General features: G+C 39.0%; 1 protein-coding gene, 1 long non-coding RNA gene and 1 pseudogene across 3 annotated transcripts; 1 reads left to right on the plus strand and 2 right to left on the minus strand.

The window, feature by feature from the left end:
• Positions 1-14: 14 nt before the first annotated feature.
• Positions 15-13,730, minus strand: LOC137728257 (serine/threonine-protein kinase ATR-like; annotated as a pseudogene). The gene is made up of 11 exons (XR_015952328.1): positions 13,471-13,730; positions 13,210-13,354; positions 12,880-12,991; positions 12,525-12,824; positions 12,249-12,370; positions 11,419-11,566; positions 8,509-11,285; positions 7,862-8,429; positions 1,475-2,104; positions 934-1,128; positions 15-435 (listed from the first exon to the last, which is right to left on the minus strand). The product of XR_015952328.1 is annotated as a serine/threonine-protein kinase ATR-like (transcript).
• Positions 11,570-12,195, plus strand: LOC148693628 (uncharacterized). The gene is made up of 2 exons (XR_015952329.1): positions 11,570-11,774; positions 11,889-12,195. It is a non-coding gene; the product is annotated as an uncharacterized LOC148693628 (long non-coding RNA).
• A 2,945-nt stretch (positions 13,731-16,675) lies between the features above and the next one.
• Positions 16,676-21,350, minus strand: LOC137727295 (mechanosensitive ion channel protein 6-like). Its single transcript, XM_068466158.2, has 5 exons — positions 19,253-21,350; positions 18,518-18,641; positions 17,921-18,214; positions 17,619-17,821; positions 16,676-17,489 (listed from the first exon to the last, which is right to left on the minus strand). The coding sequence occupies exons 1-5, from the start codon at positions 21,145-21,147 to the stop codon at positions 17,192-17,194; spliced, it is 2,814 nt and encodes a 937-aa protein (XP_068322259.2). The 5' UTR covers positions 21,148-21,350; the 3' UTR covers positions 16,676-17,191.
• Positions 21,351-26,104: the final 4,754 nt, after the last annotated feature.

The following is a 26,104-nucleotide window of genomic DNA, read 5'->3' on the forward strand; positions in this document are numbered from 1 at the left end:
TGGTCCCTAAACGCTTTTATCCAGTTGAAAATCTAATCAAGCTTTTGATACAGAAATATTTACTCTAGAAATTACAGTCAATTACATGTTTGCATCTACAAAAATTGGATAGCAAACTGGCTTTTCCAGCTTCATCCAAAAATACCATCCAAGGAAAGTACATTTACAATGGAACATGTTACAAGCATGAAGTATACAAATTATCGGCGACATCTCCAAAACAACATCACATATGCAGAGAGTGCTTAATGCTTGTCGAATCCTAACCCCTCCACCGCACAAAATGGCCATTGAGCAAGCAAGCCGTCAGCCGTCACAGTAAGGGGATGATACAGAGCACATTCATCAGTTAGAGTGGAAAAATTGTACAATTGAGGCCTCTTTTGATGGATCTACTGAACCATAAAGCCACAATTGAGGCCTCTTTTGATGGATCTACTGGAAAAACAGACATCAAAACTTATCAATTCAGTTTAAACGTGCAATGGAACAGCATCACTACCATAAAAAATTCCTTGCTCCCTCCCGAGTCCCAACCCATTACTTTAAATTTCCACATTCATCAGTTAGATATTACTTTAAATTTCAGATTATAGATCAATACCAATGGCCATTGCATAAAGAAAATCTTTGCTCCCATTCTATCAGGTGGATATTGCTTATGAAACACCAAGAAACACTACACTGGACCTAGAATGTAAATGCAATAATGATACAGGGTTATTCTGTATTCTAGGGACAATTTAATCTAAGAAACGCTTTTTAGTCAACTTGCAACAGTTTGACATGGTAGGCCTTGCGAAAATCCCAACTTAGATCTATTACAAAATGATAAATCAATGCCATTACTACCTTTACATTTAAAAAGAAAATATGACAGTTAAGGTAAACCTGTCACAACAACTTCAATAGAACATAACGAAAGATTGAAACCTGTGTATGTGGATTCTGAACTTCTACTCCGCTGGACTCGTGAGATTTTGTCCATTCCACAAGAGGATCGTGGACGAAAGTTTCAACAACGCTCATTAAAGTCTCCTTATGCATCCTCAGTACTGAAAGTGTGAATTCACAGACCCTCAAAAAGATTCCCTCATATCCAGTGATGCCCAAGCCATCAATCATATTCTGCAGGTGTCATAACAGTCGCCATGAAAATTAATAAGAAACAATTAAGATTGGAAATGATTATATTAGAATCGTTAGTAGATGAAGTATTTATTGTGCTCAAACTAAAATATTCTAGTCATGTTAGATAATTTTGATAATCAACACACGATGATTCTTTTATTTTTGGATACAGATATCTTCTTTATTTTCTTCTCGCAGAAGGTACTCATCAACCAATAAATAAACAGCCTAAATAAACAGCCTAATTAAATATAGTTATGCTTACTTTTTGGTCCAAAAAAAAGAAGAAAGTATTAGAAACTTGCCACAAGGAAAACAACATTTATGCATATGCTTCTCTCACCTGAGTCAGCCTGAAAGGCACCAGCCCAGGCTTCTCCAACTGCAAGCCTTTGTCAAATAAGCAACTGAAATCAACGTGAACAGAGTCTCCTGTTGTAGAATAAAAAAGAATGTTTTCACCATGTCGATCACCCAGCCCTACAATATGGCCAACTATGGACCAAACTGCAGTGGTGTGTGCATAAGCAATCCGAACCCTAAACCAAGCAGCTGGCTCAGAAAAAGTGGTCAAGAACCATTTATGGAATACTGGGGGGAACATTGGAAGAATTTTGTCCTTCAGCATCACATATTCTGGTATTTTACCTTGGCATTGGTCAGAAATCCGTTTGATATGAGGATTTGTCTTTTGCCTATCAAATTTTCCACAGTTTATATATATGTCTTGAAGTATATGTCATAAATCCGTTTGATATGAGGATTTGTCATAATTCCCATTCTATCATACCACAGTCCTCTGTCAAAGGAATTACCGCAAAGGTGCGAATGTAGAGTTGCCTCTTTCTGGGTATTTAGACAGCAAACAGTTTATCATTGCAGTGAACTCCATCATGCGGGCATCTTTCCTGAGGTCATCCTTGGGTTTGTAGAGGAATGGGCATTCAATGCCATCACTGCCTAATAAAACAATCTGAAATGCAAAAGAGGATGATTTGCCAAAATAGAGTTAATTTCTTGATGTTTTCATCTCCCAATCGGAGGATTTATATAGGAATACAAGCAATGATGATCAGGTATGAAACCAGTACAAGAAGTCATAAAAACACTACTGCCTATACCTAACTTTACTGTTTACAACTACTTTATTAATTACAATGGAACTCATGTCTGATTTCCTAATTCTTAAGTCTACAATGGCTGGCTGCTATGGCTGCTTAAGTCTACAATGGCTGGCTGCTATGGCTGCTTAAGTCCACAATGGCTGGCTGCTTCAGTTAACACTCCCCCTCAAGTTGGTGCATAAATATCTCGAATGCCCAACTTGCTGAGTGCAAGATGGAAAATCCTACTTGACACTGCCTTTGTTAAAATATCTGCTAGCTGGTTATCACTCTTCACATAAGGCAAGTTAATGGTACCATCAACCAACCTTTCCTTAATAAAGTGCCTATCCACTTCAACATGTTTAGTACGATCATGTTGAACTGGATTATGAGCAATGCTAATGGCGGCTTTGTTATCACAATAAAGATTTGATGGCTTTGTAGAATTGAAACCCAATTCTCTCAACATCTTGAGCCATAACAATTCTTGCACGCCGTGTGCCATACCTCTAAATTCAGCTTCAGCACTGGATCTAGCCACTACATGTTGCTTCTTACTGCGCCAAGTAACTAGATTTCCTCCAACAAATGTAAAGTATCCAGAAGTCGATCTGCGATCAGTTACTGACCCAGCCCAATCTGCATCAGTGTATCCTTCAACTTCTTGATGTCCATGATTGGAAAACATCAAGCCTTTTCCAGGAGCAGACTTCAAATACCTGAGAATGCGTTGTACAGCATCCATGTGGGCTTCACTTGGACTATGCATAAATTGACTCACCACACTTACAGCATAGGCTATGTCAGGTCGTGTATGAGACAAATAAATCAACCTCCCAACTAATCTTTGGTATCTTTCCTTGTTAGCCGAAACTTGATCAGGATAGTCTCCTAATCTATGGTTTTGCTCAATTGGTGTGTCTGCAGGTTTACAAGCTAACATCCCAGTCTCAGTTAATAAGTCTATAACATATTTCTTTTGAGAAAGAAAAATGCCATGCTTTGATCTTGCAACTTCAATACCCAAGAAATATTTCAAAGTACCCAAGTCCTTCATTTCAAATTCCTTGGCTAGATACATTTGAAGTTTTTGAATTCCCTCGACGTCATTACCTGTAACCACCATATCATCCACATAAACAATTAAGGCTGTAAGTTTACCTTTATCATGCCTAAGAAATAAGGTATGGTCAGCCTGAGTTTGCTTGAACCCATAATTTCTCATGGATTGAGCGAACTTGCCAAACCATGCCCTTGGTGATTGCTTCAATCCATACAAGGACTTTCTCAACCTGCATACTTTGCCAATATCACAAGTGGTAGTGAATCCAGGAGGAAGATCCATGTATACCTCTTCATCCAAGTCTCCATGTAGAAATGCGTTTTTCACATCAAACTGTCGTAGAGGCCACCCCAGATTTGCTGCCAATGACATAAGAACCCTAATAGTGTTGATCTTTGCTACCGGCGCAAATGTCTCTTGATAATCAATGCCATAGGTTTGAGTATAACCTTTGGCTACCAATCTGGCCTTGTACCTCTCCACTGAACCATCAGCTTTATGCTTTACTGTGAACACCCATCTACGCCCAACAGGTTTCTTGCCTTCAGGAAGTTTAACCAGTTCCCAAGTGGAGTTTTTTCGAAGAGCTTCCATCTCTTCAATCATAGCTTTTTTCCATTTTGGATTTTTAAGAGCATCCTGTAACTTATTAGGAATTGAGACTGATGACAATTGGTTTGCAAAAGCTATATAAGAGTCTGACAAGCGATGAGATGAAACAAAATTAGATATAGGATATTGAATACCCTTTGTAGAAGAATAACCATAACGAACAGGGGGTATCCCTCGATTTTCTCGAATAGGATAACGAGAACCAGACTCATGATGTGGTTCATTTGGATCAGCACTTAATGAAATCTCATGATTGGACTCATCAAATATAGTAGGATGAAGAGAAGGAGAATGAGTGGTTACCTCAGGATAATTCGTATGAGTAGCAGCTGATTGGTCAGAGAGTTGGTCAATGAGGGGATCTATATGTGGGTGGTCTATCTCATCAGCCACTTTTTCTTTTTCTTTTCCTTTATCTCCCCTTTTTCTTGTCCTCTCATATACCTTCAATATTTTTCCACTCTTTGCCTCATCATTAGGCAAATTTGGACCATCACCGGCATCAGACAAGTGTTCATCCGAAGAATGCATACCACCAATGTCAAGTGGCCACTGCTCTTCCTCCTTACTCCCCATCTCCCCCTGAAGAGAAGTGACCGAATCTCCCTCTGAAAAATAAGCCTCTTGTTCCTGAAAGGTAACATCCATAGAGACAAAAATTTTCCCATTCGGAGGATAGTAACATCGATACCCTTTCTGAGTAGCAGAATAGCCAATAAACATACATTTGATGGCTCGAGGATCCAACTTATCACGATTTTGCATGTGGACATGAACATAGCAGACACAACCAAACACTTTTGGAGGAATATGGAGTGAAGGAAGAGAATGATACTGGGAAAGGGTTTGGATAGGTGTTTGAAATTGGAGAACACGGGATGGCATGCGATTGATAAGAAAAACAGCTGTGTGAATGGCATCACCCCAAAAACGTTTAGGAACATGCATAGCAAAACATAAAGATCTAGCCACATCCCAGAGGTGACGATTTTTACGTTCTGCTATACCGTTCTGTTGAGGAGTATGTGGACAAGATGTTTGATGAATGATACCTTCTTGTTGAAAAAATGTTCCAAGTCCATAATTCAAATACTCTTTCCCATTGTCAGATCGAACAACTTGAATTTTAGCATTAAATTGGGTTTGAATCATTTGATGAAATATTGGAAAAACAGACATAACCTCACTCTTATTTTTTAGTAAGTATACCCAAGAAACTCGAGTGCAGTCATCAATGAAAGAGACAAAGTATTTAGCACCAGTATGAGTAGGAATATGAAATGGTCCCCAAACATCAGAATGAATAAGAGAGAAAGGAACATCACTTTTATTGGAGCTTAAAGGAAATGAGACACGATGATTTTTAGAAAAGATGCAAGTTTCACAATGGAAATTAGAAACCTTGACTTTAGAAAATAAAGAAGGGAATAGATATTGCAGGTACTGAAAGGAAGGATGTCCCAATCTTTTGTGCCATAACCAAATTTTTTCAGAAGCTTAAAATTGTTTAGCTTCCACTTGACAACTGTAACTTGTCTTCTCACAATCTGGTGGTAAGTCCAAGTAGTATAGACCTCCCCTCTCTCTACCATGACCAATCAACGCTTTCGTTCGAATATCCTGAAACCAACAATGAGTAGGAGAAAAGATGGCAAGACAGTTTAGTTGATTTGTGAGTACCAATAGAAAGCAAATTGTGAGAAAGATTAGGAACATGTAAAACAGATGAGAGAGATAGGCATGGTGTTAATGAGATGGAGCCTGCTCTAAGCACTGGAGTGGAAATACCATTAGCAACTTTAACGGTATTTAAAGGTGGAGTAGTGTGAGAAGCAAACCATGAAGAGTTATTGGTCATATGGTCAGAAGCCCCCGAATCAATGATCCAAGGTTTATTTGGAGCACCAAATGTGGTGTTCAAGGCAAAACCAAAGTTACCTGCGTCGACTAAGGAAGTGGAAGCAGTAGTAGGAGAAATTGAGTGAGCAGATTGATCTACTCGAGGCACGGAAGGCGTTGGTGTAGACAGGTGTGCTTGTGATCCAACAATGCTTTTCTTTTGATTTTCCTTCTTTTGAACCCACCAATCAGGATATCCATGCAACTTAAAACAAGTGTCTCTAGTATGCTTATCCTTGTCACAATAAGTACACTTCCTTGTACCAGTAACTTTAGATCCACCTGATCGAGAATTCGAGACTCCACGAGGAAATCGAGACGGAGCAGCTACCATGGCTGATCCTTCCACTTGTGGGCCAACCAACATAATGGTTTGCCTACTTGCTTCAGCATTCACAAGAGCATAAGCAGCACGAACAGATGGCAAAGGTGTTTGAGTCAAAACTTGACTGCGAACATGATCTAAATGAGGATCAAGGCCAGCCAGAAAATCATACAATCTTTCTTCTGAAATTTCTGTCTCTCGAGCAGCAACATCATCAGCACATTTCAATTTTCCAGGACGTAAGAAATCTATTTCTTGCCATGTTTGCTGGAGTTTACCATAATATGCAGATAAAGGCTCACCATTCTGGCGAGTCGCCAGTGCTTGACGGCGAAGTTCATATAATTTTGATGCATCTTTTTCAATTGAGTAAGTTTGGGTAACAGCATCCCAAACATCTTTTGCAGTAGAGAGTCGGAGAAAAATGGCCCGCAAATCTCTAGTCATGGAGTTGAGAAGCCAAGATTGAACCATGGCATTCTCTTCCTCCCATATAGCATACAATGCATCGGCTTCTGCTGGTGCCTTATTTTTTCCACTGACATAAGATCATTTGCCTCTGCTAGTGATGTAGATGCGGACACTTTGGGACCAAGAGGAATAGTTGGACCCATCCAACTTGTCTGGGGTGATATGCAGAGACATATCTTTTTGTGTAACAGCAGCTGAAACAGTGGTCTTGGAGTCACCCATTACTACTGCAACGAATTCTCTTTATTGAAACAATAGAGAGTCAGTCTCACTGAGAGAGATGCAGGAACAAAATGCAAGGAGGAAGAGGCAATGGCACGGGTTTGTTGGGTGATTCCAACGGGTATGGTTTATAGGGTATGGGGTAGTATTTAGGTAGAGATGCAGCGGAATATATATGGTTAACAAGCTCAATATGGTTAGTGATGTTGGCAGATATGGCCAAAGAGAGATTGGATTCGTATGAAAGTAGAAGGCCTGCTATTCTGCAGGTCTTATGGGGTAGATGGCAGTAGTGCCAGTAGGTTAATCAGAATAGAAACTCCTTTTGGATCAGAATGGCTCTGATACCATGCCAAAATAGAGTTAATTTCTTGATGTTTTCATCTCCCAATCGGAGGATTTATATAGGAATACAAGCAATAATGATCAGGTATGAAACCAGTACAAGAAGTCATAAAAACACTACTGCCTATACCTAACTTTACTGTTTACAACTACTTTATTAATTACAATGGAACTCATGTCTGATTTCCTAATTCTTAAGTCTACAATGGCTGGCTGCTATGGCTGCTTAAGTCCACAATGGCTGGCTGCTTCAGTTAACATGATTAAATATTACAAAGATGATGTAATGACATAGAAAATAGCCAGTTCACAGGACATGCCCAAGTGACAATAGGAAAAACTCAGATAACTCTCCGAAAATCTTCTCCAAATCCACAGTTTTTGCTCTTTACCACAAGTTATTTTAGAAATCTATCCGGTCATTATTGGACTCGGCATGTAAATTTAAAAATGATTTCCAGATGGTGATTGGTGATTACAACTTTTTATTAAGTTAGAAAAAAGGCGGTGGGAGGGTTTGTTCTGCTAGTTAGTAACTTTAAAAAAAAATCAATTCATAAGTATTAGGAGGGCAAACCAGTATGCATAAGAAATTTTGTAGTAGGATGCCTTTTCAATATATTCGCTGCTATGGCATACCACAGATTAATCAGTTGAGTTACAAGTATGTTAAGATATAGAACCTACCTTTTTAGGCCGTTGAAGAGATGAAAGAATCTCAGCCTCATCACCGATTCCTGATATTGTAGGAAGATCAGTTGCCAAAAAAATATCATATCTAAGTGAGTCACTGAGCTTCCTGTCATATGTTGGTAGGCTAATAGTTAGAGACTCCTGGATTGGCATGATTATTCCCAGTGGCATCATCCTCTTTAAGGCACTAAATTCAGTTGAGATATTAATTGCTTTTGCCTTTGACTGACCAGGACGGAAGCACAACTTAATTAAGTGATCAATCAGACCTGCAAACAATAGATTGCTGCCAGTATTTCCTTGGCTGAACCCTTTCTGTGCAGCCTGTAGGATTTCTGCAGCTGCCTCCCGCCTTGAAGGAATAATCGACTTCTTTGAAACTGCTGCCATAATCCAAAGCGCTTGTTGTGGGTATTGCCGGAGAATAATTGTGATTATGTTTTTGACCTATCGAACAACTTCCTCATTCTGGTGGCAAATTCTGGAAACCAACTGTGGTAGTACTGTTAACCACTGGTAATGTTGGCAAATCCTTCAAACATCCTTGCACGATTTTTATTACCTAAACAAAATAGAAAGGAACATAGAATGGAGAAACCAGAGTTTAAATGTAACTAAACAAATTTAAGTTCATCTTCGACATCCAATAGTTACCTTCTCATGAGTATTTTTAACTCTTTACTGGATGCAGTGCCACTTGTTAGATACATACTTCCAAAGTCAAACCATAGGGTTAACAATCTTGGAAGTGCTTGAAAGAGATTTTTGTGACCCTTAAAAACCCCCTTGGCATAAAATTACAGTACATCAGGTACATAAGACCACCAAGGCTTCTCAGTGCTTAAATTTGGAAAACCAACAATTGCACTATTTGATGGCATTTTCCTTGCACCAAGTTCAATGTTTTCTTCCTGACATTTCCTGGCATCAGCAAGCAATTCCTCACAATACTTAGCACTGCAGAAATATCCTTCTCCCACTTGGGCTGCAGTTCCCTCACCCTCGTATAAGGACATAATACATCTTCTTTCTGCTTTTGCCTAGTGTGTTGGATCCATCTAGTATAGAGGAGTAGGGTCTTTGCAATTTCTCTATTCTCATTCAAAGCTTGAGTATCACAAACTAAAAGTGGGTGGTTCAGTGGAACCAGTGAAAGACTAGTAATTGATGAAATTGCAGAGGAACCAACAATCTCTACAGGCATGTTCAGGAGAGACTGCTGCAACTGTGCAATGGCACCATCAGATCGCCGGGTGCTCCATAGAAGTTTAGCCTTCTCCAATGTGAGCATTAGGTCCACCTGTACCTTGAGCTTCTAGAATCGCCTGGTTTGCTGTCTCATAATGACCAGCCATGCGGCAGAGCTTTGCATATTGAAGCCAGCAGTTTCCAACTTGAGCTCCCAGAGCACTGGCAGCAAAAACCAATCTGCGGAAGGCCAAAAGTGGCTCTCTTGCCCAGAGTGATGGCTGTGTAAACCTGAGACGGTTTTCCAGTTCTCCATCAATTGGGAGAACCCATGATCACCTAGTTGGAATGATTTATCCAAGAAAGTCTCATCAACAAGAAGAGAGTGAAAGTCCTCAAGTTCTCATAGAAGGTGAAGTTTTACAACAAATGGGTAGGCCCGTAGATAGGAATCCATGCCTGCAGCAGCAAGAGGAGCAATGAGTGCTTGCTTTGAGAGGGCAATTTTTTCAGCAACTGAGAACTGATCCTTCTTCATCATTGCCTGGAGAATCTTTACAACATCCATATCAAAGGCATTACTTTCAAAACTGCTACAAAGTAGACCCTCTTCATCAGCTCCACTAAGATACTCATCCATCAAATCCTACCTGCCAAGCTTCCATGCTGCCTGCACACCTTGCATGCACCATGTTTTCTTGTACTGGGGAACCCCAGAGATTAAGGCATCCACATGAGTAACCATGGCCTGAAGGTGACACATGTTTAACAAACAGTTAAGTGGACATCAGAATGCCTTTGAACTGATGTTGGTTCCATCTGCAAAGCTTGTTCGCAAGAAGTTAAAGCCTCTGCCCAGGTTCTGGCTTTTTTGTTTAGTAAGAGCTGGTCCAGCAATTGTAATCCCATAGATTTACGTGAACATGCAAAGCCAGAAAGGCCATCAGGCTCATCTAGGCAGCTGTATATTTCCATTAGGTATGAAATGTCTTCATCATCAAAGATGCCACTTTTATCAGATGCAGAGTTGAAAGAACCTGACTTTCCCCTCACATATGACTCAAAGTACATTAAAGACCTTGCATAAGCCTGGCACCTGGAGGAGGCCCTGGCAAGGGTTACCTTAGGAATTGCGACAACAGTTCTGAAACATATTTACACTGTACAAGGAGATGCTCCTGATCTGCAGAAGAGTTACGAGTTTGATCCTTTGTCTTTGATGCTAGTGATTGAGAAGCCTGGGAAAGAGCTAATTCTTGTTTAGTGTCATCTACCCATTGACCAAGATTATCAAGGAGAGTGAACACAGCTTGAAAGCAAACTTCAATTTTCCCACCCTTCACTCCATGAGCTGCATCCCCTCTATTATCAGATGCTGCAACATCAAGAACACATAGGATTTCTTCTGTTATGCCATGACGTGCCCCCTCTGTGCCATGACAAACAGCATTAAGAAGCAGATATGGAAGCAGATATATTGCTGTCTGCATATCATGACGCACTATACCTCAACATGCATTGAAAATGCTGCTATGAGGACCAGTGGCATGTGAAGTCAACTTTCTTATCCAGGAGAATATCCATCTCCTGAATGACATAGATGGCCTGTAAATTGGGCCAACGAATGAAGAATCAGCAAAATTGGGAAGTTGAAACCTAGAGGTTAACCAAGGGGCAATTATCTCTTTAACATAATTGGAGAATCTATCCCATAATCTTTGACCCCTTCTATTCATCTGACTGCTACCATCAGTACTCGTAATCCCAGATGCAGCAACATTCAAGGGCTCTTTTCTCTTTCACAAATTCCACAAAAGAAAGTAGCGACTTAAGCATATAATCTGCATAATTTTCTCTTTCACAAGCAACTGTATGAGTACGCTTGCATTCCCCCTGAGAATTAGAATCCAAACTCATAATATCTTCATCTGCTTTTTGCCGTTTATTCTTGAAAGTATCCAAATCCTGTATGGGCCTTTTTTCTCCAACCCTCGAGTTTTCATTTGATTTATCACTTAGTGATGATAAACTCTGACAGTTACAATTTGTAATTCTCCATCCAACAAGATTGGGACTAAGTACAGACTCTACAGAGAGAGCTACTTTTAGGCAATCTATCAACGAGAAGCAGGGTTCGGGATAAGAAATCACATAAAGGAGAGACTCTGGCCTCCAGATATTAGGGGGGGCACATTTTTGTAATCCGTATGTATACATTGCACAGTGCAACCTGAAATAGAAATTATTTTCAAGACCCTAGAACAAATCAATCCCCCAGATCTGTTACCCATACACAGTGCATGAATGGCTAAAAAGAATAAATAATTTTCCTCAAAGAAAGCAGATGAAACATGATTATTAACCTTAAGCTCCTGGCTTTTGGTTCTCCCCATTGAATGAGAAAATAAATCTACTAAATCGGCAGCTGTTAGCTCAACAACATCTTCAGGGCAATTACAGTGTAATGCATCAAGGCAACCACCCAAGGACGAATCATAAACAATGTTTCTGCAATGTAAGCCCAAGTTTTGGCATACCAAGGTAAAATTAGAATATAATACTGGATGTAAGGATTTCATTTATAAGTCGCATATACAACCAAAAAAAAATTCCCCAAAAAGAAACTTATTATGCCACAAAGACCACTAATACATAATGATGACCAATAGCACTAATGACTCTTTCAACCATGCACTACAGACCACATAAACGTGTACAGGTTTGCAATACCTATCTATATATGATATCTACCAAAGTACATCATGCATTACCTGTCTTTACACGTCTAAATTCATTTCTCTTCTGTTTCATGCATAATCAACTTGAAACCCAGCGCTGTGCAGACAGTCCGTAAACATCAAATCGTGTATAAACCCAACTCGGAGACAGGTGCTTCTCAAGCATCGAGAATTTTAATGGAAAATAGATCAGCACTAAACTCAATAAGACCCTAAGAACCACAAGCGATGTTTTTATATGCATAAAAGAACATGAACTAATGAGAGAGGTCTACAACATGGTGATGTGATTTAAGGGGATCAAAAATTAATACTAATCAATTTGACCAAAAATAGTTCATAATTGTAACATAAAGAGAAACATTGCTTTGAAAGTTCATTTAATCGGGTGACTTTCACTTTGCACTCCAATAAAATTCTAATAGCAAACAATCAAAGTTTTGAGCATTCAACTGAACGCAGGAAACCCCTCTTTGTCCTCCTTTAATATAGTTGATATCGACTGGATTATATTCTGATAAGGAAGGATGTCATAGTTTATCCCTGATCCAACAACACGTGCAAATTCAAAACATGCCTTCCATAAAATTCACATAGTTAGCATTCTACAGAATAAGGCTGCTTACATATCTGAAACTGAATCAGCTTTGTAATATTTCTTTCAAGTCACACTAAAACCATAAAATTGACTTTTACACTAAGAATGCCAGCATAAACCAATCGATGCTCACCATCTGCAAATCAGCATCCCCATGACATAAGAGGGAACATGCGTCCCGAACAAAAGGCACATTAATGAGTCCTTCCACATACAGAGTTCCTTCGGTTAAGCATCTAACAACAATCTTTATCATCCAGGTTGCAAAAGGTTGCCACCTTGTTTTGCCCGTAAGGTTAATCAAGACACCAATCCATCATCCGGTCTATTACTTGCAGGAAGATCCCCAAGATAATCGGGGCATCAAAAATTCCATTGAAGGACTCACAAAAACAGCTTAAAGTCAATTTAGTCGATTCCGTAATGTTTGAAACTTGTTAAATACTCGAACTAAGCGATTAACCTCTTGTTGAACATTGCATTCTTACCTCGAACAACAAGCATGGAATCAATGAAAAACTGACAGTAGGCATCCGTGCTCCAGTACGAAGTAGCGCTAAAAGTGGTCCAACGGTCTCAAATATTACTCCATGCCTAGAACTAAAACAACGGAAACTACTTTTGAGCATAAAATTGCAACAAAAAGCAATCAAAATAACCACAATCATGTAATGTTCGCGCCTAATGAGCTCATTTTTCAATCCCCAGAATGAGCTCATTTTTCAATCCCCAAAGCTGTTTTCAATTTCCCAAACGAAGCAAAAGAAGCAGAAAAGCAATTAAAAGTTCGTGAATGAAAATTGAAGTCGCTTGCTTACCGGAACGAGGGCTCTGCCAAGAAAGGCAAGATGCGACCGAGCAGAGGAAGAATTGCGGTGGCTTTTCCACGGTGGAAAACTCCGGGCAAATGCCTGGCAGTGATAACGATGAGCTTCAATACAGCTATCACTTCTCGCTCGTTCGCTGCAGACAGTAAAAAATTACGCTCAAAACGCCGTCGCATTGTACTTCACTAGACAGACAGACAGACACAGAGAGGGAGAGAGAGAGAGAAAGAGAGATGAGGGGACGGGGGTTACCTGAGGGAGATGGAACGACGGAGGCGTGGAGGAGGTCGGGGAGGACGGCGCGGAATCGGGTCACCAAAATCGTCGTCGTAGCGGTTGTTAGGAGGGGTGGAGGGGGCCGCTATGCGTTCTCGGAGCTCGTGGACGAGGCTCGACAGGTTCGCTATTCCCATTCTCTCTCATGCCCTCTCTCTCTCTCTCTCTTCTTCCCTCCTAATTTCGAAGTGAAAGAGTGAAGGTACCCTCTTCACTCCCCCTCTGTCAGAAAACAGCCGCCTCCCTCGCCATTGGGCCCATTTTTGCATCTGAGTTGGGCCCAGCCCAAAGTGATGACGTCACTTTCTTTTTCAGTTTCAAGATGTCTTTTGTCACTTTCTTGCCTTGCCCTTGCCTTAGAGCAATTTCAGGGTTAGAGCCATTCTCTCAGGCTATTCACTATTCAATCCATTTTATAAACAGTAACTGCCATTAATGAACAGTAATAGCTCTGGCAATAGCCTTTACATCTTCACCGTTACACTTCAATAGCCCTGGCAATAAACAATAAAATATTAGTATTTTTTTTATTTATAAAATAATACAAAATAATTTTAATTGTAATTTCAGATAAAATTTTTAATCGTTCTCGTTGCGCCACATGTCATTATCCGAAGTATTATTAAATAATACAAAATAATTTTATTTGTAATTTCGGATAAGATTTTTAATCGTTGTCGTTGCGCCACTTGTCATAAAATCCAAAAGGACAATTATTGGGGATGGATTTCTGATAAATTTTTTAATCGTACTTGTTATGCCACGTGTCATTATCCAAAAATACAATTATTGATGATGGATTACTGATAAGATTATTAACCAATCACGTCGCGCCACATGTCATAATCTGTTTACAATCTTTGAGGATAGATTTCCATCAAAATTTTAACGAATGACGGCATGCCACGTGGCATTATGCACAACCTAATCCTTTCTGAATCCTCTATATAATCCACCATCCATCCTCACAAATCTCACTCCAATTTTCTCAAGATCTCTATCATTATTCATAGTTTCTGCTTCCTTCTTCACAAAAATCTGTATCATTATTCATAGTTTCTGCTTGTGCTTGAAGTTCCTACACAATGCAGGAGAAGAAATAATTATAATGAAAATAAGTAACAAATAAATAATACAAAAAAAATAATTATAATGTAAGTAGGTAACAAATAAATAATACAAACAAATAATTATAATGTAAGTACGTAACAAATAAATAATACAAACAAATAATTATAATATAAATTTGGGTATCAAATAAATAATATATTGTTACCTGATCCGAGTAATTTTCCCCACTTCGAATATTACTACTAGCTTGTGCCAAGGTGTCTCTCCATGTACTAAACGATTGGCTAAGTAATTTCCAACGACTAGACATCGATTCTTTGGTTCTTTTCCCACCAATTTTCTCAAGATAATTGGTATGAATAAGACTCCACATTTCTTGCAACTGCATCTCATTACCCGTAAACGAACTATGAGTAACTTCAACCCAGCTAGTACACAACGCAACATCTTCAAGAAGCGACCAATTCGTACCTGCATTAGTAGTCATTTTGTTGAAAAAAAATGGATTGAAACTTTGAGAGAAAGAAAGGAATGTGATTGAAAGTAGTTGAGAAAATATGAAATTGTGGTGTAAGGTAGATGATAATGAGAAGGTATTTATAGAAAAGTAAAAACAATTTTTTTTTTAATTTCATATTTTATTTTTTTTTTGAATTTTTTACAATTTTTTTAAATTTTTATTCAACTAATTAATCTCTGCCGTTGGATATAAAAAAAAGTTGAATTCCAACACTCCAAATTGTGCCACGTGTCACAACGGTAACTTTTCTTAATTTTAAAACTATTTTGTCTTTTATTTTTTATTTATAATGCATATTAATATCCACCGTTGATATGAGATCGAACGGTGGATATTAAATAAGATTTTTTTTTTTACCGTTGAGATCGAACGGTCCAAATTAAAGATTCGTTGAGATCGAACGCACCGTGGAAAGCCACGTAACTTCCCAACGGTAACTGAAAAAGCACTGTTTTTTTTTTCTGATTTTGTGTCGGCGACGCGCCCCCACGCGAGAGTGGGGTGCACGCGCCTGACAGAAAAAAATTAAAAATGGCCTGACGCTAGGCTGGCGTCACATCCACTCGGGCTCTTGGGCTGGCAATTTTCCACGAGCCCGGAGCTCAGGCCTCCACCTCCACTCGGGCTCTCCAACGCTAGAGCCGGTCCACAGGGCCTCGGGCCCCTTTTCTCTGGCCTGTCCCTCGAGCACCCAGCAACGCTAGAGTTGCTCTTACCTTTGCTCTTCCAAAACGGGTGATATGCGCTTGGCAATGAAACTATTTATATCATCTTCCTATCATAAAGGGAAAAGAAAAAAAAACTGACCATTTGCATTTAATAAAGGGAAATTTACGTGTTCACCTCAATTAAGAGATGACACTTGAGAGCATTTTTATCCCTTTTTTGGAGGGTAAGGGCAAAATCAATTAAATTGCATTAGAATTGTCTTTGTGCAAGTTCACCCATTTGAGAAGTAGGAGGGCAAAAGCAAAGGTAATTACTATTCCCATATATATTTTTTATTTTTATGTTTTCTTGACCTTGTTCTCCGCATGTCTATATTTTTCAAATAAAGTCTAATTCTAATTAATTATTTTAAATACAACGAAAAATAATAGCATTGCAACAAACATAATGTGTGGTATGGAGAATGAAGAATATAGTTGGTTATTAATAGAAAAAGGTTTGGTAATTTTTTGGATTTTTACTGTTAGAATAATATTGATTGTTGATTTTCAAAACTATTACCGTTGGAAGACCGGGATCTCGCCACGTGGATGGATGACTGCAGAAAAAGCAGCAAAAATTATTTATTACTTGGAAATCCAACAACTGAGCTTTTGGATTCATAATGATCCGTTTGGCCTTGTGAAGTACTAATGGGGGGCTCTGTCTACTGCTGATCCAAGGGGCGCAAAACCGTGCAATGATTGCAAGAGCAACCCAACGGGCTGCTGCCTTTACTCCATCAGCTCTCCAAGTTTCACACCGGTGGACCGCTTTTTTATTAAGCCAAAGACGATTCAACTCAATTACTCTATCAATTAGATAATCAGTAAAGATGTTCTAAAATGATCACTTGAATAGCACAAGTAGAATAACTCATAATTTTAGTTAGGGACCATTTGCATACAATGTTTTGATAAAGTGAAAATTTACATGTTCGCGTTAATTAGAGACATACATAAGATAATCACTTTGGCCAAAGTATAATAACTCGAATTTTAGGCACTAGATTGCCAAAGTAGTTTAGCGACATGTAAAATTTGAATGTGGTGTATTTGAGGAAGGGTGGTAATTTTGTAATTTAATAAATAGATATGTAGTTGCATATATATGTGCATGGAGATATATAGAGATGAAGATATTGAGAGCGATGGAGAGAGTGATACTAATAGCTTTAAGAAAAATCTGCAAAATCAAAGAGAAAAACTGAACGCAACTTAGAGATCAACCCATCAAACCATATCAGATGGATATCATCCTCTCCGTTTCTCCACACGATCCTACTGCATCCGGATGACGTTGGTTCCTTCTGCTTCTCATAAAATTGCCAAGGGATGTAGAAGTCTCTATGTGCTTCTTGGCGAGGTCGGATAAGTTTTCATGGACTGCTTTGTTTCCTTAATCGGCTTTAGTTGCCGTGTAAACAGAGGGAACCTGGCCAACCTGGCCAGTCATGCCAGGCATGGCACGGACGTTTATGTCAATTGGCAGAAGGCGGTACTGGATGTCAAGCTCCTGGAATATACGTACCATCTCTTCGACCAAATAGCCTCGCCTTACCCACCTTTCTCCTATGTCCTGGAAGTTCATTCTATGTTGAGGCCAAATTGCAAACCTTACCCTGTTTAGTTCTTCGACATCCTTCATTATAACCATTGGTGCTGGATACCAGTGCTCCTTCTTGTTCTCGATGTAACTGTAATCGCAAACCATAGGAAATAATTTAGTAACCAGACATTAGAGTTAGGAGTTGAGGTTTTCCGCATTTTTGCAAAACTAATACAATATTCTTAAGTATGGAGTGACAAATGATAATTCTGCATACCTGATTATTCTTTGCCTCATTAAAACAATCCTATCTGGCGGAGTTGATATGTGGATGCAGAACTCAATAGCATCTCCCGTGTCAGGACTACGATAGAAGTTAAATATGGGCAGCGTCGCAAGGATGCTGTTTGGGTACACGATTTTTGTGTTGTCATACCTTAGGAAAACTGTAGACAAGATGTTCATTTCTTCAACTACCATCTGAGAGTGATCGATAAACGAATTAGGCACCAAACATTAAAATGAAAAGAAAAGAAAAAAAAGTCTTAGCATGTGACACAGGTAAAGATAGAACTGTACCTGAACTCCGTCTATTTCACACCGATCTCCCACATCAAAGGGGTGCCTCACGAATAAAAATATAACTGCTTCAAATACCGTCTTGCAGGTGTTACCAAAGACAAATGCCAAAACCACAAGCTGAGAACTCACAAACAAGAGAAATTTGGTGGTGGCAATTCCCAGCACAATAAGCCATATTACTACTATAACAATGGCAACTATTATGTTCACCATGTGATGAAGTGTATTCACAGCCGTTTTGGTATCATTCAGCGTCAAAGCAAGTGCTCTCCGTTCTCTGAAGGCATTGATCTGGAACCAATTCAGCACTGTAGTTATCAAGCTAATCAAAACCATGTTCAGGCATTGTTTTGATGACATAGGGGTTTTAAACACTCTAACATGAAATTCTCCTGCAGAGTTGCATTCACGTTCATACATGAATTTGTTTAATGTCTATCATTATCTGCTGCATTGTTTATCAAAGATTAACTCCCTTTTTCTGTCTTCTACTATTTTGGAATTTTAAGTTGGTAAGCTGGGCAACGAAAGTAACTAAAACCAAAATTTAACAGGGTTTGTTTAAGATTCCTACACTTTAAACATGAAACTTACCACCCAATTTTTCAAGGCAGATTTGCTGATTCTTTTGTGCTCGGATGCCCCTTCAAAGAGACTCATAGTCTTCACAGCCTCGTCTTCTTCCATGAAACACATCAAATCCTCCAGGTAGATGAACCTACAAGAAAAATGGGTAAGTTGGATTATGTAAGGGAGACAAAATCAAGACAAAAAATGTACAAATTAAAATGAGAAAACATATGGCATAGAGCATCTTTTACACTCTAGGTTGTATCCTTATTTTTTATCTTCTCTCTTACTTCCTCGTCGACTTAGAAGCATCTCCTCGTTGACTTAGGAGCATCTCCTCGTTTCCCATTTTAATTTCCCAAATGAATTATCATCCATCGATATGTGTGGCACAAAACAGCCACCTAAATACAGATGGCATCTAGCACAAATCATGTGATATGAAGCAGTCAACTAACAGTAACATAACATAAATGTATATCTTCCATACAACAGTTGGCGTTGAATATCTAAAACTAGAATTTTGGGAACTGGAGAAATAGTGAACACTGAACACAATGAACCAAAAACAGCTAACGGAATACACTACGCCTTCCAAATGTGAAGAGAACAATAATTGATAGAAAATCAAGTTCACACGAAGAAACAAATGGGAACCAAAGTTTAGAAACACTGGAACACAGTAAAACCAAGTAACAGTCCAGATCAAATCGTAAACCCGTGTGGTTATAATGAAGATGGGAAAGAATCGAAACTTACTTGGAACCACGCCTAGCCACATTCTGAAATATCTTTTTAGCAGCAGCCTTTGCCTCAACCTCACTCCTGATCTGGGTATCGGCCTCATCCTCACCGGTGGCATCCAGAATCTGCTCATCAAGTGTCGTAAGATGCCCCTTTCTAACTATATTCATCAGCCTCTTCATATTCCAAGCAGACACATTCTTGGGATTGAGCTTATGCAAGTGATCAATCGTGATCCCGGTCTCCTCTGCCTTCTTGGAAAGTGGCTTAGAATACTTGGTGCTCTTCCCAATAAGCCCGCTACTCGCAATCACCCTCTCACTCCTCATCGAATCACTCCCAATCACCCTCCCAATCCTCGGGGACGGGAATGCATTTGCCTTGAGGGCAGGAGGCATAGTAGCCCCAGCACTCTGCAGCTTCCTGACCTCATCCGCCAACTTCTCCTCCTCCTCCTCCGCATTCTGTATCTCAACCAAAGGGCGCCCGGACAGCGTCTCAATCACATACTGATTAAAAAGAGCGTCCTGAATCCGATCAAAATACGAGTTCACATGGAACGATGAAGCTAACACCTTCACAATCAACGTCTTCACCAGCCACAGCAACACTCCAATCAAGAGACAAAGCAAGATTTTCGTCACATAGGCAAGCACCTCGCTCTTGGTCTCCCTCTCCACCTTCTTGTCAAACATGAAATGCCATGCGATTAGAACCAGGCCGAGCCAGAGGCAGTTCTGCACCGCCTTTCGGACTCCATATACGAAATACAAAATCCTCTTACGCAGATAGAAATTCCTCTCCACAAAAAACACCACGATCCTAATCCCCCAACCCGAAACCAATCTCCCGCAAATCAGAACCAAAATCAAGACCTCCCACTTCCACAATATCAATTTCCACAAGCTCTTCTGCCTCAGAACTGGAATCGTCAGCGTGCAAACCAGAGCCCCAATGATCAAAATCAAGCTTACCCATTGAAGCAGCGTCAATGCGTTGAACTTCGCCCTCTTGTACTTGTGCGGCACGTCCTCCTCAAGAAACGGGTCGTCGTCCTCGTCGTCGCCGCCGCGGCTCAGCATACCGGACCTCATCAGACCCGATCTCGGGATCTGGCCTGAGCGGGGGATTCGGCTCGATTTGAAGTCCGGCTCCTCGGGCGGGTCGATTAGTCTGGACTTGGTCTTTATTCTCAGCAAATCGGACTTGTTCGCGAACGAAGGCTCTCGGCGGAATGATGCGTTGGAAGTACAGCGGACGACGTCGTCCTGTCCGTTGCTCAACCTCCCGCTGCGGCGCCGCTCCTCGTCGCGGGACTCCCTGTATCGCCTCCGAACCGACTCGGTTTGCGGTGTATCGGGGAGGTCCGACGCCGGCGATTGGAACGAAACTTTTCGCGAGTCCATCGGACTCGGCAACTCGGCGAGCGGCGGCAAGTCGCGCTCGTTCTGCTGCAGCTCCTCCATATCCAAATCCATGTCCAGCGTCATGTCGCCGGAGGCTCTCTGCTTGTGCAGGAACTGCCCGATCAGCTTCGACGGCGGATCCTCCCCCGGCACCGTGGCCGTCTTCCCGCGCTGCACGAAATCAAAACTCTCGGCATTGCCGTCGTCGTCGTTGCTGTCCCCGTTCCAGAAATCGATGCTGGACTCCCGCCAAATCTTGGAGCCATTTTTGGCGGGGTCCATGGCGGTCCTGGTGGAGGAATCAGCACCCTCGTCGATCTTGACAATGACTTCCCGCCGGTCGGACAATTCGAGGTCAGTCATCGGCTGGCTGTGGTGGCGGTGGTCGTGATCTAATAGAATGGGGAGCTCCTCGTGGTTATGGTCGTCTGCTCCGGCGGAGATCTTCCTCGTGTGCTTGGCAGAGCCATGGGATTTAAACGATTTCTTGATGGAGAAGTCCATTACACTACGACACTACTGGTAATTATAATAAAAAATCTTCTGCTAATTAAAAATAAGTCTTTTTTCTGTTAAATTTAAGGAAAAAAAACAATAAAAAACTATAATGTGAGAGGAGTTGAAAAAATTTAGAGAGAGGTTTGACATTTTGTATTTAAGAATTAGGGTTCGTAGTTCGTTGGAATTAGGTTAACGCGTGTACTGGTATTGGTATAACAAGACGAAGCTTCCGTTTTAAAGAGTTAATTCAGAGCATGGGAAGAGAGAGAGAGAGAGAGAGAGGGAGAGAGTGAAGCTGCAACAGAGAAACGTGTTGCCCGCTCTGCATGGGAATTAGTCCAGCTATATAGCAAATGACACTAAGTTAGGCGTTTAATTACTATTGTGCCATTAGTGGTTTTCTTAGGGTGAAAAATCAAAAACAAAAAAAACCTTTAATGAGTGTACATAAAAATTTGCCATTACTAAAAAATTAAGGGGAAACTTGATATAAGTCCAATTTTTTTAGCCAATAGTAGGAATAGTCCAGTTTATTAAAATAAGTCCAATTTGTTATATTTAATTATTTAATTATCAATAGTTATCTGTTCAATGATAAGATTTATTATAAAAATCAAATTTCTTCCCAATTATCTCTTTGCTTATTTCTTTTTATTTATCTTTTTGTTATTTCTCGTTCTTCCTCCTACTTTAAACCCCATTTATAGATTTTATTTTTAATTTTTATAATCGACCTATATCACAGGTTTATTATATTTATCTACCTATATGACATATTCATTTTTTATAATCAACCTGTCACAGATTAATGTGTCTTACTTGTAGGTATGTTATGTTTTTTCTACCCTTTAATTAGGTTTCATATCTCACGTATAGGTATATTATATACATTCATATATTTGTTACTTGAGTTAGGGTAGAATGTTTTGCAGATAAATTTATTTTATTATATTAGTTTTTTTGTTATAAGATATTAAATATATTCTTTTTGAGTTGGAAAATGCATAATATTAGAAGATTTTAATTGATTTTTAATATTTTTAGAAAATATAAAATGAGTATAAAAGAAATAAAAACATATAATTAAATAACTGGACTCACTCCTAAAAACACTCTACGTTTTTGGACCTGGATCTAAAAGCCCCAAAAATTAAATTACCATAGGCTAGTAGTAATGTTTTATTCAAATAATAAACATGTAAACAAATTAACCATATCGGGCAATATTAAAACTCATGCAAGGAAATTTTCTTGTACAAAAAAAAAAAAAAAAAACTCACAAGAAGTCAATGTTGATACAAGAAAGCTAAATTGATGATGTTTGAATTTTACTTCGAAGAGCTCCTTGTTTGGATAGATGCAATTTATGTGTCAATTTAATAGATATAAAGTTTGAAAAGTTACCTAACAAATTAAATAAGTTTTATGAGGAATGGTTTAGAGTTAGATCCCAAACTCAATCAATTAGTCACACCCTTTTTGGGTAAATTTTGTTAGTTTTACATTCCTATTACTCCCTAAAGTATGAGTGGAAAAAATAAGCATTTTACGCTAGTCAGTGGCGAAGGAGGTGCAGCCGTGTCTCCGGTTGTCGAAAAATGCCACTAAAACTCATAAATCCGACCATGTGCTCTGTTGGTGCCTTGCAACAGTGCCTTTCCAGTTTTGCCTTTTGCTTCGACGCTACGATCAGTTGGGATTTCTCTTTTTCCATTTTTTTTTTTGTGAAATAGCTATTCCAAAACGGCCTCGTCTTGGTCTTGGCTAAAAATGACACTTTATGAAATTGCGAATCCTTCTTCGAATGATATTATAAGAAACAATGCTTAAATATTTCTTCAAATATCTGGGTAGTCCTCCTTCGAATCCTTCTTTAAATATTCCGGAGTCCTCATTCAATTCCTCCTTTGAATATTCTGGGTAGTTTAAATCCTCCTTCGAACATTCCGGGTGGTTACATTTTTACTTTTAATTGGTCTTTCATCATTGTGAGTCCATTGGGTGGAATCAACCTAGCTGAAAACATTTGCAGGAGCTAGTACATAAAAATTTTATTTATATTTTTCAAAAGTTTATTTGTATAAATGAATTATGATACCCAAAAAAAAAAAGGTTACTTTTATTATATTTCTTGTAAGAGCTTTATTTGTAAATTTGGGCATGCCACACGAACAAGAAGGGCAAAATGGGAAATGTGTAGCACACTGACTCGAGCTTCGCGGGCTTAACTGGGGCGTTTACTTCTCTTCTTCTAATTACGTGGTGCTGTTCCATTCGGACCCCATAAAAAGCCCGCGAAATTTTTTTCAAACGACAAACGGTGACTCATTCGAACCCGCATCGACACAGTATACCTCAAACATCAGTATTACGTGGCACGCATCTAACGGACTGTTTCTTCACCTCGGTGTAACAGTACAACTGTGCAACAACCGGCCGTAAAGTACGCGCTACGTGTCCCAAAACAAAGAGTCTACGGCAGTGTTTGAATCGGTGGCAATTCCGCCGGTCCTTCCCCTTATTTTTCTCTCATTTCTTGTTTTCCTCATAGCCAATTTTCCAAGTTTCATTTGGCTTGGTTGCAATGGCAACATTGTGGTGCTTTGTTTAAATTCTAATCCGATCATGAGAAATGTCGTTTTTGAAAACCATCCACCTTCCTTATTTGTGATGGTGAGAGAAAAACGACAAATAAATAGAAATTTTGTTATACATAAGTGGTCATACTAATAGAATTTGAAACTTTTAACTTGAGTTTAAATTCTTAAGAATGTTTTTTTGGATCACCAACTCTGCTTTAGTGTACTTTTTGACCTGAAAGTCAAAAGTACGTCAATGTCTCATGTAGTACTTAGGGTGCATAGAAAGATATATTTTTTTTTAGTACATTGATATTTTTACACTAAGGGAATGAAAAGTTTGGTTAAGCCACATAATAGGCAACCTAATTTGATATCGAATTCATCATCCACGAGATTCGGGCCTAAGATCTTTCACTTCTAAGGGAAGAGGATTACCACAAGATCGTAGTACTGAGTCACATAAAAAAGGAGAATTAGTTTTATCACAATATGTGGTGGAATACATGTACGTATGGGCGTGTGTGGTCCTAATAACTAATTTAGGACCAAATTGAAAAAGAAAAACTGCTAATTCCTAAATGTTAGCAAGGTTTCGATTCGGGAATATTGATGTGAAAGAATATTCATAAAGCCTCTTCTTTTTTCTTTTCTTTTTTTTTCTTTTTTGGGGAAAACTATAAAGCTTTTTTTTTTGGCGGATCAAGATCCTCTTTTAAGCAAATGGTGAGGATCCTCCTAACCAGGTCTATCGGACCGTTCAAAGTTTATCCAACGGCTACAATTATTATAACTTTTAAAGAAACTCCTTATTTGTAGTCATTGAATAAAATTTGAATGACCCAATAAACGTGATCAGGAGGATCTCACCATTTGCTTAGGAGAGGATCTTAATCCTTTTTTGGCTACCCAAAGATAGAACTTCCTGTTTGCTTTTCAGTCGCCTTAAATTTTCATTACCCTTTGTAAAGAGGATAGTGAAAGCCAAAAAGGGATAAAGTGTCCCACTGCTAAGTGCTCTAAGCTCCTATATATAGCAGGATTCTCTCATCTTATTTTCTCATCACCTTAAGTTGGAAGATGAGAGAGATTAGGAGGAGAGAGAATCTCCTCCCCGATATATTCCACACAAGTCTAGCATCATCTTTTTTTTTCCTTCCTAAATTATAGGTTACTATGCCAGTGTACTTTCTTTATGCACGAGAGTTCGATATTCAATTTATAGTTTATCTTAGTTTAAAATAGAATTTCGTTGGCCACTTAATACTAGAGTTTAGTGACATTTCTCTTCATTTGTAAGTGAGAGGCTTTAGGTTCGGTTATCGCCAAGGACAAATTTGAATCATATTATTGCTAGCCCATTGTAAGGCTTATATCTCCCACACCCCTTAGTGTATATAATATCATTTGTTCGTCACTTAATACTACAGTCTAGCGGTATTCCTTTTCACTTGTAAGTGAGCAGTCTTAGATACGATTCTCGCCAAAAACGAATTTGAACCACATTATTGCTAGCCTATTATGAGATTAAACCTATCTCATTCCCCATTAGTGTAAATAATATCGTTTGTTAAAAAAAAAAAAAAAGGAATTTTGTTAGTACCATAAAATAATACTTTGGAGACTTAACCCAATTCCAGGCCCAACCGTGGTACTCCCATTTCGAACTAATTTAATCTTACTTAGGGGGGAGATTGAGCTGTAAATTTGGTTGACTTTGGCAGCCGGGTCCATTTCACAATCTGTATTAAACCTTAAAAGGCCCGTTTGGATTGCTAATAAGCACTTTTACTACAAGTGTCTCTATTGTAAATACATTGAAAAGCCCTTCCCCAAAAAGCACTTCTACCTAAAAGCACTTCTTAAGTTTTCTGCCAAAACAGCTTTTAGTTGTTGATTGTTTGAGACGCAGTCCCAAATAGATACTAAATTCACATTACATACGAGTGAAAATCTAAATCATATTACATACACTTATAAATATTTTCAAAATCCCTTCCCTAAATAGCACTTCTTCCTAAAAAAAGCACTTCTACCTAAAAGAACTTCTAACTTTTCCTGCCAAAAGAGCTTTCCGTTAATAGTTTCTGCCAAAAGAGCTTTTCGTTAACTATTTCCAAATAAATTCTAAATCGTATTAAGTACGAGTAAAAATATACTTGTATTACATACAAGTGAAAAGTAATGGAGTCACATTAATAAGATATTGTCATTATTGTCCACTTTTGCATTGAAAGAAACTCACGACAACATTGTCATTGTAAAACATCACCTCAACATGTTCATCCAACCCATTACCATTACATTCAGAACTGCTGCTACGATATGAAATATTAAAAAGGCAGAAAGGCTCTAACGAGTTATCGGTTGGACGTAATACT

The sequence above is a fragment of the Pyrus communis genome, chromosome 10 (assembly GCF_041283825.1).
Source record: "Pyrus communis isolate YQ-2024b chromosome 10, ASM4128382v1, whole genome shotgun sequence".
Taxonomy (NCBI): domain Eukaryota; kingdom Viridiplantae; phylum Streptophyta; class Magnoliopsida; order Rosales; family Rosaceae; genus Pyrus; species Pyrus communis.